The sequence below is a fragment of the Halichoerus grypus genome, chromosome 10, assembly GCF_964656455.1.
Source record: "Halichoerus grypus chromosome 10, mHalGry1.hap1.1, whole genome shotgun sequence".
Taxonomy (NCBI): domain Eukaryota; kingdom Metazoa; phylum Chordata; class Mammalia; order Carnivora; family Phocidae; genus Halichoerus; species Halichoerus grypus.
In genome coordinates, this window is record NC_135721.1 from 76,464,518 (window position 1) to 76,481,170 (window position 16,653).

At 35.4% G+C, this 16,653-nt stretch overlaps 1 protein-coding gene across 7 annotated transcripts in view; it reads right to left on the reverse strand.

Annotated features, from left to right (window-relative positions):
* Positions 1-16,653, reverse strand: part of MGAT4A (alpha-1,3-mannosyl-glycoprotein 4-beta-N-acetylglucosaminyltransferase A) — a 126,321-nt gene that overhangs the window by 35,766 nt on the left and 73,902 nt on the right. For all 7 annotated transcript variants that reach the window (XM_036110749.2, XM_036110748.2, XM_078056647.1 and 4 more), the window contains one exon: positions 15,013-15,146. In XM_036110749.2, the coding sequence (XP_035966642.1) occupies positions 15,013-15,146 (134 nt within the window). The remainder of the gene's footprint in view (positions 1-15,012; positions 15,147-16,653) is intronic.

The window sequence follows — 16,653 nt, forward strand, 5'->3', positions numbered from 1 at the left end:
CCAGAACTGAACAATCCATACAAACAGAAATTAGATTAGTCGTTGCCTAGGGCTGCGGGAGAAGGGTATTAATGGATATTAATGGGTGCAGGGTATTAATGGGTGATGGTTAAGGGGAACAGCATTGTTTTTTGAAGTGATGAAAATGTTCTAAAACTGATTGAGATGATGGCAGCATAACTATGATTTTAAATAGGTAAATTACAAAAATGAGGATTAGAAAAGTTAAATGTAAAATCCAATTTTCTATTTTTTATATATTTTAGGGAGTATAATATGCTATTAATAGCATATATGTGTAATCTGCGAATATTTTATATAAGTACAAATTGGGAATACATGATCAATGGAATGCTGAACAGAAAAGCTTAGATCATATTGCTGCACTGGACCAGTTCTGGTGAGACAGACTACAGAATGCTCCATCCCAAACCAGCAGAATGCCCATTCTTTTCATGGAACATAAATTCAGTAAAGTTGCAGGACACAGAGTTAACAATTTTGAAACAGTTGAAATGAAGAGAAACAAAACAACAATTTGAAATCTGTTGTGTTTCTCTTCACTAATAATGAACTATCAGAAAAAATTTTAAGAAAGTCATCCTATTTATAATTGCATCAAAAAGAATAAAATACCTAGGAATAAATTTAACTAAGTTGGTGAAAGATCTGTACTCTGAAAACTCTAAGATACTGATGGAAGAAATTGAAGACAACACAAACAAATGGAAAGATAAACCATGAGCATGGACTGGAAGAACTGTTAGTGTCCATACTATTTTCAAAACAGTCTACAGATTTCAGTGCAATCCCTATCAAAATACCAATGGCATTTTTCTCAGACCTACAACAAATAATCCTAAAATTTGTATGTAACCACAGAAGACCCCAAACAGCCAGAGCAATTTTGAGAAAGAAGAAAGAAGAACAAAGTTGGAGGTAACACGCTCCTGATTTCAAACTATACTCCAAAGCTACAGTAATCAGAACAGTATGGTACTGATAGAAAAAAACAAATAGGTCAATGGAATAGAAGAGAGGCCAGAAATAAACCCACCCTTAAATGGTCATTCAATCTACAACAAAGAGACAAGAACATACAAAGGAGTAAAGACAGTTTCTTTGATCAGTTGTGTTGGGAAAACTGCACAGTCACATGCAAAGGAATAAAACTGGACCACTATCTTACACCATACCAAAAAATTAACTCAGAATGCACTCAAGACTTAAGAGATGAAACCATAAAACTCCTAGAAAAAAAATAGGCAGTGAACCCTTGGACATAATTCTCAGAAATGTTTTTTTGGATAGGTCTCCTCAGACAAAGGAAACAAAAGCAAAAACAAACAAATGGAACTATATCAAACAAAGAGTTTTTGCACAGCAAAGGAAACCATCAACACAATGAAAAGGCAACCTACTGAATGGGAGGAGATATTTGGAATGGTTGCTACCCAAAATATATGAAGAAGTGATACAACTCAGTAACAAAAACCTCAACAACCTGATTTAAAAATGGGCAGAAGACCTGAGTAGACATTTTTTCCAAAGAAGACACACACACACACACTGGCACATGAAAAGATGCTCCCTATCACAATTATCAGGGAAATGCATATCAAAACAGCAATGAAATACTACCTCAAACCAGTCAGAACAGCTAGTATCAAAAAGACAAGAAATAACAAGTGTTGGCAAGAATGTGGAGAAAAGGAAACCCCTGTGTACTCTTGGTGGGCAAATAGATAGGTGCAGCCTCCTGTGGAGAACAGTACAGAGGGTCCACAAAAAATTAAAATACAGCTACCATACGGTCCAGCAATTCCACTTCTGGGTATTTATCTAAGAAAACAAAAGCACTAATTCGAAAACATACTATGTATCCCAATGTTCAATGCAGCATTATTTACAACAGGCAAGATATGGAAGCAACTCAAGTGCCCATTGATAGATAAATGGACAAAATGTGATCTACAAAGTGGAATATCGTTTAGCTATAAAAAAGAATGAAATCTTGCCATTTGTGATAACACAGGAGGACCTATAGTAAATAAGCCAGACAAAGACAAATACAATATAATTTCACTTACATGTGGAATCTAAAAAACAAAACAAATTTACAAACAGAATAAAAACAGACTCATAGATATGAAGAATTGGTGGGGGTGGGGTTAAACACGTGAGGGCAATTAGGAGGTACAAATTTCCAGTTATAAAATAAGTAAGTCATGGAGATGTAATGTACAGCATAGGGATATGGTCAATAATATTGTAACAACTTTGAATGGTGACAGATGGTAACTAGACCTATCGTGGTGATCATTTTAAAATATATAAAAATACTAAATTGCTATCTTGTACATCTGAAACTAACATAATATTGTATGTCAATTATAATCCAATTTTTTAAAAAGGTTGAATTAGTCAACAGCCCATAAGATAGTCTCTAGAAAGAGGTCATAAAAATAAAAACAATATCCACCACCTTGGACAGTTACCTCCTAAACAGCCTCTTAAGATTTTATATCATTAGGTTGATAGCATTGTACAAATCTTCTCTATCCTTACTCATTTTTCTTTATTCATTCTATCGAGTAATGAAAGAAATTACACTTAAGATCTCAAAGATGGAAGAATTTGCTTAGAATTCAGAAGCCCACTGATCAAAGGTCTAGAGCCCACGACGTAGCAGAACGTCAGGCACGAGCAGCGCAGACCGGCCCCCAGGCTGCTGACCAGCAGAAGGGATCAGGGCGCCCGTTGATTCTTTGTTCTAGTCCGAGGGACTGCACGGTATCTGTATACATAGACGCCCACACCCCTGGGTGTCCTGAGGACGTACGGGGCATGAATACTCTGTAATGTCGACTGATGAAATCTAAGACAACTCATCTAAAAATTTAAAAATTAAAAAACAAAAAACAAAAAACAGGCTCCTCCTCTAGCACTTTAAAAACATTGTTCCATTGTCTTGGACTTGCATAGTTTCTAACAAGAATCCATCGTATTCTTACTTTTCTTTTTCTGTGCATAATGTGTCTTTGCTTTGGCTTCTTTTTAGACCTTCTCTTTCTCTCTTGTTTTTAGCAATTTGATTATGACATACCTGACAGTGGTTTTGTGTTTATTCTGCTTAGGATTTTTTTGGACTTCTTGAATCTAAGGATTTATACCTTTCTTTAAATATGGAAAAATTTCAGTAATTATTCCTTCTTTCTCCTCTCCATTCTGGAATTTCATATGGTAGATCAATTAATATTAGCCCATAGATAAATGCAATGAATAACACTCAGTCTTTTTCACCATATACTTAATTTTGGGTACATTCTATTGTCCTTCTTAAATTCACTGACCTTTCCTTCTGCAGTGTCTAATCTGTTAAGATTATACAGTAAATTTTAAATTTCAGATACTGTACTTTTCATTGCTACATGTTCTATCACTTGATTCTTTTATACATCTTCCATTCCATTCCTCATTAAGTACTTGAAAATGTTTGTAATAGTTGTTTGGTTGTCCTTTCCTTCCAGTTCTATCACCTCTATCATTTCTACATTTGTTTCTATTAGCTAAATTTTCTTTTAGTTATGGTTCACTTTTTTTTCTCCTTGGCATGCTAACCATTTTTTATTTGATAATAGACATTATAAATGCCACATTGTTGAGTGTCTTAATTTTGTTGTTTTCTTTTTAAAAAACCCTTGGGCTTTATTTTAGCAGGCGGTTATTTGTGGATCAGTTGACCCCTCACAGGCCTCTTTTTAAGCTTTGCTGGGGTGGGCCTAGAATAACCACCTCAAAGACGGCTCACCTCCTCTGGATTCTCCACTAAATGCCCTGGGTGACTACCAAGGACTTGCCATTCTGGCCGGTCAGAACTCATCCTGCGTGAGCAATAGGAATGTTCAGGTTGCAGATCCCTGATCATTCCCCCACACCCCCAACTTGTGAATTTCACCCTGTGCACAGGTGGCCCAATACAACAAGGACCCAAAGGCACCATCATTTTCTGTGTAGCAGTCTCCTTTCTCCAACTCTGTTCTGCAGTTTCCACTTGCTCTCCCTGTGACTGCCCTTGTGCAATGTGATCTGGAAATGCATCTCCAGGCAGAAAGTTGGGGGGAATTGTGGTATTCACTGATTTTTCTGTCTCAGGGAATCCCGTCGTGTAGAGTCTTCTGTCCAATGTCTGAGAACAAATGAATCATATTTTGTTCAGCCTTCTAGTTGCTTACAGCAGGAAGGTAAGTCAGGTCCTTATTAACTCTTTCAGAGCCCGAAACAGATGTTACTTTACATAATAAGGAACCAAAGAAAATTCCAGAAAGCTAATGTGTACAAGTGACAAATCAAAAGGACTAAAAGGACCAGCATGTGCTAGAATGGGGCTGGCAGCTCATGAATTTTATTTCCCTAGGCTCCAAGGAAAAGCTATTCCTATCCATCTAACGCTTGGCTTTATACTTTAAATTCAATGCAGATGTACCAGAAAGGCCAACAAATACAAGTTAGCCTTACTAGTTTCTAAAATGGCCAAGCTGTTAAAAGAATAGACAAACCAACACACACCTCATCTCCAATACGTCTATCATAGTCTTTCTTCCTTTCCGTCTCCTAAACAGTTGATGCTACAGCAACAGTTCTCAGACTTTTCTAATCAGAACCCATTCCGTTCATTCTCGCCGCCTCTCCAATTATCCTAGTCTAAGGCTCACCTGGATTATTACGATAGTTTCCTAAGTAGGTTCTTCACTTTCCTTTCCAAAGAAGTCAGCGTGACCCTTTTAAAAGGTAACTCATGTTGTTCTTGCCAAAAATGCATAACTATAGTCTAATCATGAGAAAATATCAAACAAATCCAAACTGAAACATTCTACAATGTGACCAACTAGTGTACTCAATAAAGGTCTGCAAGTTCACGAAAGACAAGAAAAATGCAATCAACTATCATGAGTAGAAGGCAACTAAGTAGTCAGAACAACTAAATGCAAAGTGATATTTAGGACTGGATGCTAAAACAGAAAAATGACTTTACGTGGAAAAACACCTAATCTGAATAAAGTCTACAGTTTAGCGAACCGTATTATACCAATGTTAATTTCCTGGTTTTGATAGTTTTATCATGGCTACATAAGTTGTTAACATTACAGCAAGCTGAGTCAAGGGAATATTCTCTATCATTTGTGTAAATTTTCTATAAATTCAAAATTATTTCAAAATAAAGTATTTTCACAACTAATGAATGGTTGAACACTACATCAAAAACTAATGATGTACTATATGGTGGCTAACCGAACATAATAAAATTTTTTTAATAAATTAATTAAAAAACAAAATAAGTATTTTAAAGTAACTTAAAGGAATAAAAAGTTAGTCAAGTGTCTTCTCTACTTGAAACCCTCAAATGATTTTGTTTTAAGTAGATCATGACAGACGCACTGCCTGTTTTCACAAAGTAAAACCTTATTGGAACACAACCCCACCCATTCATTTACATATGGTTTCTGGCTGTTTTCAGGCTACAACAGCAGAGCTGAATAGATGCAACAGAAACTGCATGGTGTGCAAAGCCTAAAATATTTGCCATGTGGCCCTATACAAAAAACTTGTTAGTCCCCTGACTTAGAGTAAAAGCAAAGTTCTTAATATGGCCTGTAGCGTACTATGTGACCTGGCCTACACCACTCCTTCTCTACCTACCTCCTACTACTGAACCCCTCACCTTTTCTGCTCTAGCCACACAGGCCTCTCCCTGCTGTTTCACAAAACGGGTCAAGCAAGGCTCTTGCCTTAGGCCCTTTGCACATGCTTAGTCTGCTTGGATTGTTCAACTCTTGCATTCTTCAAGTCTTTGCCCAAATGTCCTGACCACCTTAATAAACCATCCCCTGGCAACCCCATACTCCCTTTCCCATTTGCTCTGGTTTATTCTTCAAGCACTTACCACCATTTAATGTATTATATATTTGTTTTTTAATCTGTCTTTTTCTATAAGTTTCATTGGGCAGAGGCTTTATTTTATTCAAAGATATGCCTAGTACTTAACACTGTTTGGATAAATATTTGTTGAATTACAAGCAAATTTAATAGGATATTATGTATGTACAATTTCTTCCTAATTGGCATTTGTATGATTTGTAAAAAAGGTATAAGTAAACATCTTAAAATACCACTGCTAAAAAAATTATAGACCAAAAACACTATTGATGCACTAACACAGTAATCTGTAATTTAAAATAAAAAATAGAAACACTAGACAGATACAGAAGACTTGAACAACACTACCAACTTGATCTAACAGACATTTATAAAACACTCCTCTTGGCTAATAGCAGAATCCATTCTTTTTAAGCAACATGGAATCTTGTCCAGGGTAGACCATATGCTAGCCCATAAGCAAATATTGATAAATTTAAAAGGCTTGAATTAAAAATAAAACAACAGAAGGAAATTTGAGAAATCTACAAATAGGTAAAAATTAAACAATATATTTCCAAATAATCCATGGTCAAAGCAGTAATTACAAGGGGATTTAGAAAGTATTTTGGTCTGAATGAAAGTAAAACTTGACATACCAAAATTCATGAGATGCAGCTAATGTGGTGCTTAGAGAGAAATTTATAGCTTAAAATTGCCTCTACTAGAAAAGATCTCCAGCCAATAACCTAAGAATTCAGAAAAATCTAGAAAATCTAGGGGGAAAAAAAAAAGAATCTAAGAATTCGGAAAAATCTAAAAATCTAGAAAAAGAGTAAACCAAACTAAAAGCGAGTGGAAGGGAAGAAGTAATAAAGAATGGAAATTAATTTAACAGGAAAATAAATAAATGATGAAGTCAATAAAACTAAAAGTCAGTTCTTTGAAAAGATCAAAGAATAAAGTCAACTGAATAGCATTATAGGGAGGTCTGTCTGCCCTGCTTGACTACCAGCCAGCCAGCCAGTGAGAAGATGGGAAAGGTCTCAGAGGGAGGGAGATGGAGAAGGGAAAAGATGGAAATTGCAGAGGCGTTAGGAAGCGTGAAGACTGGAGACTACTGTTTAGAATAAAAAATTCCGTAGACTACTGGGACTCTTTAGCCATGTGCGTGTATAATTAATAACTATTTTTTTTCAAATGCAGGAAAACAAAACAAAAAAAAGGGAGAGAGAAAAATATTCCTGTGTAATGCTAGATTACAAGTTAAGGACACAATCTATTGTCCAGTGGATTTTTTTTTTTAATCTCTTCCAGTACCTTCTTTACTTTAGTACTTCAAAAAATATGTGTTCAATGAATGAAAGACTAATTAGAATGATATCCGTACTTCTGCCTTTATTTAAAAAAGAGGACTAACAGGTAATTATGAGAGCTTGAGAAAACATAACTAGACAGAGGACTACTGTTTCTGAGGCTACTCTACTCTTCAAGGTGCTTTGGGTGGGAAAAAGCTTCAAAGCATTCAGGGAACTAAACCCTGGCTGAATGCATGCTAAACTGTCTAACTGGAAAAGATTAAGCCACTTATACAGAATTTGCCTAGGAAGCACTGACATTATACAGAATTATCAATGAGAAACAGACACAAAACTGCAAACTCCATTTTCAGTAAGACCAATGTTAAAAACCAAACTTCTCAAGCTCAAAAGGAATCCAAAGTGGTTCCAATAATCAGAGGTAGCCTGAAGAATTGCACTGACTAACTGTATTTGCAGGAAGCAGCCTGACTCTACAGCAGCTACAGAGACAGTCTTTGACTAAAAAACAACTAGTCCGGAACACTACTTTGCCCCCTCCTCCTCCTGTAACCCAGTGGCCTGGGGGGGGGGGACCATTTCCTTCTATGATGATTCATAAAAAAGGAACTAGCACAGCAACTGTACAAAAATATAAGGAAAAAAGGGAGAAATTCAGCAAAACCTATGAACAAAAACAAGAAAAAAGCTATACTGATAGCCACAAAACAGATGAAAAGTTGTGACCAAATATTTCCCCACTAATTTCAAAGAAAAAACACCCAGTTGAAGCACTTGGTACTATGAAGCAACACCAGATATTAGAAATGATTATGAGGATTTGAAAATGTACATGGAAATGCAAAGGACCTAAAATATCTAAGTCAATCCTGCAAACAACAAAATTGGAGGACTTAACCCTACCTGATTTCAATACTTAATTCAAAGTTATAGTAATCAAGATAGTGAGGTATTTGCATAAGGATCAACCTACAGGTCAATGGAACAGAACAGAAAAAGACCCACACATATATAGTCACTGGATTTTCAACGAAAGCATCAAAGCGATCTCGTGGGGGAAGGAAAGTGTTTTCAACAAAAATTAACCCAAGATGGAATGCAGACCTAATATAAGAGTTAAAACAAAGTTTTCAAAAGAGATAATCTTCACCATTTGGGGCTAAGCAAGGATTTCTCAGGTCATGGAGAACAATAACCACAAAATAAAATATTGATTAATTAGACTTCGTCAAAATAAAAACTTCTCACCAAGAAAATGTGAAAAACATGAATAGACTTCCACAGATTGGGAGAAAATAATAACAAAACACCCATATCTGACAAAGTAAAAGTATCCAGCATATATAAAGAATTCTGATAACTCAAAAACAAAACACACAAAAAACCACCACCCAATTTTTTTTAAATGGGCAAATGTGTTGAAGAAACTTCCCAAAAGAAGATACATAAATGCACTGGATTAATGATGGATAAAGGATGGATAGGTAGAGATAGGATAAATGAAAATACTAAAATCTCTGTAGTAAAATATAGGTGTCATATATACGGGTATAATTGTAAAATTCTTTCAACTCTGTTGTATATCTTTAAAAGTTCTTAATAAAAAGAATGTTCAAAAGTTCTTTCCTGAAATTAAGTAAGATATGACTCTATATACCTAAAGACCATATTATGTGCCAGGGAAAAATGATCCACAATGGTTGATATCAAGACATGTTATAGCAAAATTACTAGACTTTAAAGATAGAAAAAGAATTATTTGGGCAACTGGGCAATATGAGTTTCTTACAGCAAGGAGTGAGAAATGTGGAAGGTCATCTGGCTAGCTTCAGCAGTAGCACTCCCCTCAACCTACCAATAAAGAAAATGCGACTGGGGGCTTCTATACCCAAGCAGAGAATAAAGGCAAAAGATAACATTTTTGACCACACAGAACCTCAGGGAAAATTGCTCATGTGGACCCTTCTTGAGGAAATCAGAAAATCAACTTTAATCAATAGGTTTAAATAGATCAGCAATTCAGAAACTGCTTTATGTTTATTTAGGATTAACCAAGTAAGTAGATATATTGTGAATCATGAGGGCCAAGTTTCCCACTGATGGGGAAAATAGTCAAGAATAAGGAACTGGGGGAGGCTAGGATGAACCCTGCAGTACTGGATGGAATCAAAGGTATCTTACAAACTCATGATTTTTAACATATACAGATAAATGGACATAGGACCTGTAGAGATGTGCAGATGTGTGTATGTATGCATACATGTATTTCCTAGCTTTGCCCACTGAGAGGACAAGAAGCAGTGATCCCTCAGAAGCAATGAGCATATCTGGAACCCAGGTCTTGGTTTCTCATACTATTCTCCAATTAAGAGACATGGCTGGGGACATGGCTGATTCGAGGTTTGGGACAGGGAAAATACAAGATAAGCCTAGAACATCTTACGCTGTTAGAATATAAGGAAAAATGATGGGGCATATTGAAGGACAGAGTAGCCAACTCCAAAGAGCAGTCAATGGCCAAGTTTAGAACAATTTTAATAACAAAGTAAAAAATTTATAATATCCACAACTTCACACTGATATCAATAACCAACAAAATAAACAAAATTGAAGAAAAGAATAGTTTTTCCTTAAAGAATTCCAATTAATGCAGAAGAAACAAGGAAATCACCATTCAGCAAACATAATTGTCACAGGTAAGAATCATCAAAAATGATTAGTCGAGGAAAAGTTATGAAGAAAACAGGATATTTACATGATCTTAAAGCATCACTCCAGAAGACAGCCTCTAAGTATATATGGAAAAGGGCCTATTTATAGTAATCTGTCAGACACCACCTTAATCAAATGATACAAGTTAACAATGCTGATAATGAGATATGTCAATATCATCTTAATATGAGGCCCTGAAAAAAAATACCATATCACTTCTACGGTGTTCTTGCTAAAAAATGTAAAACCTGAATTTAATCATAAGGAAGCACGACACAATCGCAAACTGAGACACAGTCCAGAATCCCTGCTTCTTTGGAAAAATGTATTTAGAAGAAATGTTTTTTGTTACTGGTATATAGAAAAATAAATTGATCTCATCCAGCCACCTTGATAAATTCCCCTATTATTTCTAATAATTTGTCTGTTTATTCTTTTGGGTTTTCTATATTATCAAAAAATAATTAAGCTCCACTCAAAGTCCAGGATAGGAATATCCAAGTGGCTGAGCCCAGGTCATATGCCTGAACTGGTAAAGCAATTATCTGGCATTTTTAGTCTGCATAATGGGAGAAAGGCTTCCTCCCACCAAGACTCATAAAATGGAGAATTCTCCAAACATAAAAACTGAACAGGAAAAACAAATTTTACTAAAATCCAGAGTATAATGTAGGAAAACATTTTGTCAGAAATGGTCATGAGTGACAGAAATAACATAAATAGTAATACAGTATAAGAAATACTATAAAATAGCATAAAATACATAACAAATAGAGGCATACAGACAACAAAGGATCATTAAAATACAAAGGTTATAATTTAAAGTAAAAGTAAATGTAAGAATGATACAATTTTAAAATCTGACCATCACACTTGGATCATATCATGGATCCTTCAGAGTAACGGGAATTTATTCCTCTTAACTCCTGCAATTCTAGAATAGAGTCAGTGAACTTTCATATAGTACATTAACAGTCAACTTTCAAAACCTTGCATGTTCTATAAATGTCTCATCATTTACGCCCAATTGACCCCAAGAGAGAAATCACCAGAGAGGAACAAAGAACGAAAATAGAGCTAGTAACTACTTTTCTGTGCCTCCTCTCCTCCCACAGGGGCATTCTTTGGACAACCCCCTCCACCTTGAAGAAAAAAAGAACATGAAGAATGGAAAGTCAAACAGGCATGAAAAGATTATGATACACTTTAACATCTATATGCATTCATCTACAGTTCTTTTTCATTAATTTTTTGCTCACACATTAAAGTGGACCAGAGGTAATTCACACCTTTATAAAAATTAAAAATATTTGTGAAAGATCGATTTACTTCTATCTATTTACTCTAAATAAATTTCATATGGGAGACTGAGGACCGTTTCATAAAAGGGATGAACAGGGACCTGAAGGATGATTAAGAAAGAAAGAAAGAGGCAACATTTCAGGCTAAGGAATAACACAAACAGAACTGAGAACATGCTAGGTGTACATAACAAATTGAGAGTAAAAGGACTGGAACACAGACCTATTAACTCTGTGACGTAAAAAACCTTTAATAAACACATGGGAAACATGGAAGAGAAGCAGTTTGAGAAAACCAGATTAACTTAGTTATAGACAGATTAAAAATTGCTCATGAAACATTCAACGAATGTTATCAAGTAGGCAGTTGGAAATACGGGCTTAGGACGACACAGGAGATCTAGAGCTAGAAACCATGCAACATGTAGATCATGTTCACAGCCACAGAATACACACTTGTTACTAGTGTTAATGTTGTCTCAGGCTACCAAACACTTAGATTAATAACTACTAATCAAGGTAGACTCAAATACAGTGATTAATAATTTTAAATTGCCTAAAGGCAGTTCAATGAACTCTATAAATCAATGGACTCTATAAATCAACCCTATAACTCAGAATAGACTTTCTTCCAAATACTGAAATCTACATAGATACACATAAAAACTCCTGCAATTCAGGAGTCTTCAGAGATCAGAATACTGCAGGCACTTAAACAGAACTGTCAGGATGCAACACCTCTCCGTGTGTGATCTTACTGCACCTGCCTGCAACACTGTTGAGCTTACAAGACTCAAGACCATAATTCTCCTTTTAGAGATGATGAAACAGGATGAAGAGAGAAAAAAACAACCTGCTCAAGTGGCAGTTAGTGGCATAATCCAGGTCCTGCATATGGGTCATCTGACTCCAAATCCAGTGTTATTACATCTTAGTGATCAGGTGAAGGAAGGGCTATGGCAAGAGGGTCTTGAATCCTTCTGTACACAAATCTATACCTCTAGACTGAAAACTATTTTTAAGTTATGAAATTGTGATTTATAATAATAAATATATATTTGGTCTTTGTCCCATTTCTGGCACAGAGCTCCCCAAACCCTTGGAATTTCCTAAGTAATGAGAGCAAGAGACATGTCTTTTGCTATGTTAATGAAGTGGTTTTTGGACCCACCCCCATCCCAATGAAGGATGGGGGCTGGCTAGCAGGAGAGCCAACCATATGATCAGAGTGTTGGAACTTTTGGTCCTACTCCTCCAATCTCCAATGAAGGGAGAGGACCAGGAGGTTGAATCAATCACCAATGGCCAATGATTTAGTAAGTCATGACTATGTAATGAGGCCTCCATAAAAACCCAAAAGGACAGGGTTGGAGAGGTTCCATGCTGGTGAATACATGAAGGTGCTGGGAGAATGGTGCCCTCAGTGAGCATGGAAGCTCCACGCCCCTTCCTACCTACTTTGCCCTATGCACCTCTTCCATCTGGATGTTCATCTGTCTCCTTTCTCATATCCTTTAATAAATTAATAAACATAAGTGTTGTACAGAGTTCTGTTAGGCACTCTAACAAATTAATCAAACCCAAGGAGGGGGTCTTTGGAACCTCAAATCTATAGCTGGTTGGTCAGAAACCCAGGGCTTGCAACTGGCATCTGAAGTATGTGTGTATGTGGGGGTGGGAGCCGGTTTTGTGCAAATGAGCCCTTAACCTGTGAGATCTGACATTAACTTCAGGTAGATAGCATCAGAATTCAGTTAAATTGTAGGATACCCAGCCACTGTCACAGAGAATTCCTTGGTGTGGGGAAAAGCTTCCATACATTTGCTGACCAAAAGTGTCAATGAAATGTTTAGGTAAAAGTAGAGACACACAGGGAAGAAACACACAGTAGGGAAGAAGCGAGTTTTTCCCTACATAGTAAGAAAAAGAAACCTGAGTTTTTCCTTTACACAACTATATACTTCTTTCTTTTTTAGGGTTAAGGCTTTTTTTTTTTTCTCATTAAAAATCAATACATGCTCAAAATTCTAATTTTACAAAACTGTAAACGAGAGAAAGTGGCATATCCCCATAATCCCCACAATATGCACTACTAATAGTTTGGAGTATATTCCGCAAGACCATTTTCTCTATTCATCTAATTAATGCACAGGTAGGAGCTGTATAAATGTGTGTATGAGCTTGAATATATTTACACACTTGCAAATGCTTCTACTGGATCAATTTTTAGAAGCAGAATGTTAGATCACTGAGTATATAGTACTTCAAATTTTAATAGCTATTGCCAAATTGCTTTCCAAGGAGATTGTACCAATTTCTACTAGTTGACAAAGAAAATTTGTATAAATACAAATGGCCAAAAGACATATAAACCAAGGAGACTATACGAATTTCTACTGACATACAATATGCGACTGACGAAATCTGTATAAATACAAATGGTCAAAAGACATAAACCAATATTTAATCCCATTTGGTAAAGAAATCCAAATTAAACAAAAGCAGTATATTTATTTTTATCCATCAACTTGGCAAAAAAAATTAAAGACTAATATTATCTAGCGCAGCGTGGGGACAGGAAAACAAGCTCTCTCACAGACTGTTGGAAGAATAACCTGGCTCAACTTCCGGGGGGCATTTTGGCCAGGTATGAACATTTTAATGTATATGGACAATGACCCGGCAATTCCACATTTAGGAATGGATCCCACATCAGTAAGTATCCAAGTGCCCAACAATTTACTTACAGTAATGCACAGTCTTTAAAAAAAGAGCAAAAATTTGGAAACAGTTTAAATGTCTATCAATCAGAAATTAAGTCAATTACGTTAAAACCATACAATGGAATATTTTGCAGTCATAAAAAAATGATGCTATGATATTCTTTTTAGCATAGAAAAATGTCCATATTAATAAATATATAGAACAATCCCATTTATATATAAATGTATAGAAGCCATAGGAAAAATTTCTTAAAATATATTTCAGAATATCAACAGTTATATCTACATGGAGGAGTAACAGGTAAATTTTAACGATACATTCTGTAATTGTTTTAAATGGTATGCACGTGTTTACTTTTATGTTAAAGAAAACATTAACAACATTTTCCTTTTAAAAGACATGGGAAACCATGAAAAGTTGGGAATCAGTACACTAGAACCAGATAATGTCCTAAATCCTTTCATACTCTGAAATTCTACATGATAATTAAGAAAATATTTACTCCAGGGGCTTTTTTCCTTCATTATTCCCAAAAAGCATATTCAATACACTTTCCCTAGATCTTGTGAGGAGACTAAAATACAAGAAATGTTCCTTGTTCTTATCATATTTTGACTTTTAAAATAATAATGATGGCTGCAACTTGGGAGTATAGAGAAGGGGTAGAGAGAATAAGGAAATGATAAAACCCCAACCCAGGCAAAGCGTTTCTCAGGTTTCAAAACTCCCAAAGAAAATCAATGCAAATCTCCAAATTTAGGTCCGAGAGCTAAAAATGAGGACTCACTGCTTTTAAAGATTTATGTATATAATATTATCCTACTCACAACAGGTCATTATTCCTGGACCGTTACTGCAGGAGACAAGTCAAGGCAAACACAGCAAGTTAGACTTACATTTAACTATCAGAAAGAATATATTATCTAACCTTTATACATCACATTTTTAAAAACATGCTTATAAAAGCATATTAAAACATTCATTTATGGTTTCAACTCTTATACATTATATGTAGTAAAAAAATAATGACAAATAATTACCTCTCCTATGAAGACTACTATAACACAGTCCAACTTCTCTTCAGGATACAGATTATCAATAAGGGAATGAAGGGTTTCTATGAGGTAAGATTTAACTTCTCTCTTCACTGTGGGAATTCCCATTACTATTGACACTGAAACAAAATAATGATAGTAATTATATAAAAAGATTTCACACTGACAGTACAGAATAACACTAGTATTTCAAAAGTGATTATACCCTCTCAAATTGATAGAAATGACTGAGAAATTGAAATACACTACTCAATAATAATTGAGGAATCAAAATATACTACAAAATGTACTACTATACGAAGAAAAATAAAGCCAAAAAAGGCATACCCGTAACAGTGTAATTCTTTTCCACAGGGCTTATCCATAAAAAATGTCAAAGTGCTGATAAAAATGAAGACTTCAAACCTCACATTGAAAACAAGTGACTGTAAAGTATAAATATAAATTATACAACTAAAAGTTAGAAACACTGAAACATCTTAAAAATTAATGTCTCAAAAAAAAAATCAATGTCTCAGATATCATGTATATAATGCAATCAGAAGGACACAACATCCCTTCTGTGGTTTTCTTGCCAAAAACGCATAACCTCAATCTAACCATGAATATCAGACAAATCCAAATTAGGGGGATAATCCACAAAATAATTGTCCAGGTATTTTCTGAAGTGTCCAGATCAGGGAAGACAAAGAAAGAATAAGGAACTGTGCGAGATGGCCGAAGACGAAGGAGACATGACAAGTAAATGAAATATGGGATCCTGAGTTGGATCCTGGAGCAGAAAAAGAAGAATGAGAAAATGACAAAATCTGAAGAGGATCTAAGGTTAGTTTACACTATAGCATCAATGTCAAGTTCCTGGTTTTGATCATTTGAACATTTAGGGGAACCGGGTGAGGTATATGAAAACACTGTGTGTACTTTCCATGCAACTCTTTCAAATCTAAATTACAGCCAGTTCTACTGTAATGCTTATTTTGCAACACAAATTTTTTCCTGAGTGATTAATGTATTAGGCAACTATCTGAGCATAATGTATTTCACATTTGCTTATGTGCAATTTCTCCTCTGGGACAAGCATTCACTAGGTAAACACAGAAAATGGAATCCATTTGAAATGAGTTCAAAAAACTGAACCAAGCAATGTAGAAATACATGAACAGTATACACTCCTAACTTCTACCAGCTGCCTCAGTTAACTGCACGTGAAGAACCACACATATCTACATCTAGTGTTGAAATTTCCACCAGATTGCAGATAACCTGCCTTGCATCACATTTCTCAAAACCTTCCAAGCGGCAATCCTTCTGAAGCCCATTTTAACAGGCAAACCGCAAGTATTATTCAGTACCATATTTACTGTAGTACTTAGTATTTCTGAATCATTTAGCGTGTGTAAAACTGTGTTTTTGTCTTTTTGTATGTGTAACTAACAAAGTTTCTGACCACTGTGATACTAACCGACTTTTCTCCTTTTATTGAACAATTCTGCATAGCATGATAAATTTTAAGAATGCGTATATTATGTTATAATAGGACTGTAATCCACCGGAAGTTTTTTTTTAATAACACCTTTTAAAAAGCCTTAATATCCTGTTACATAGCAGTAGAGAAATATTTTGCAA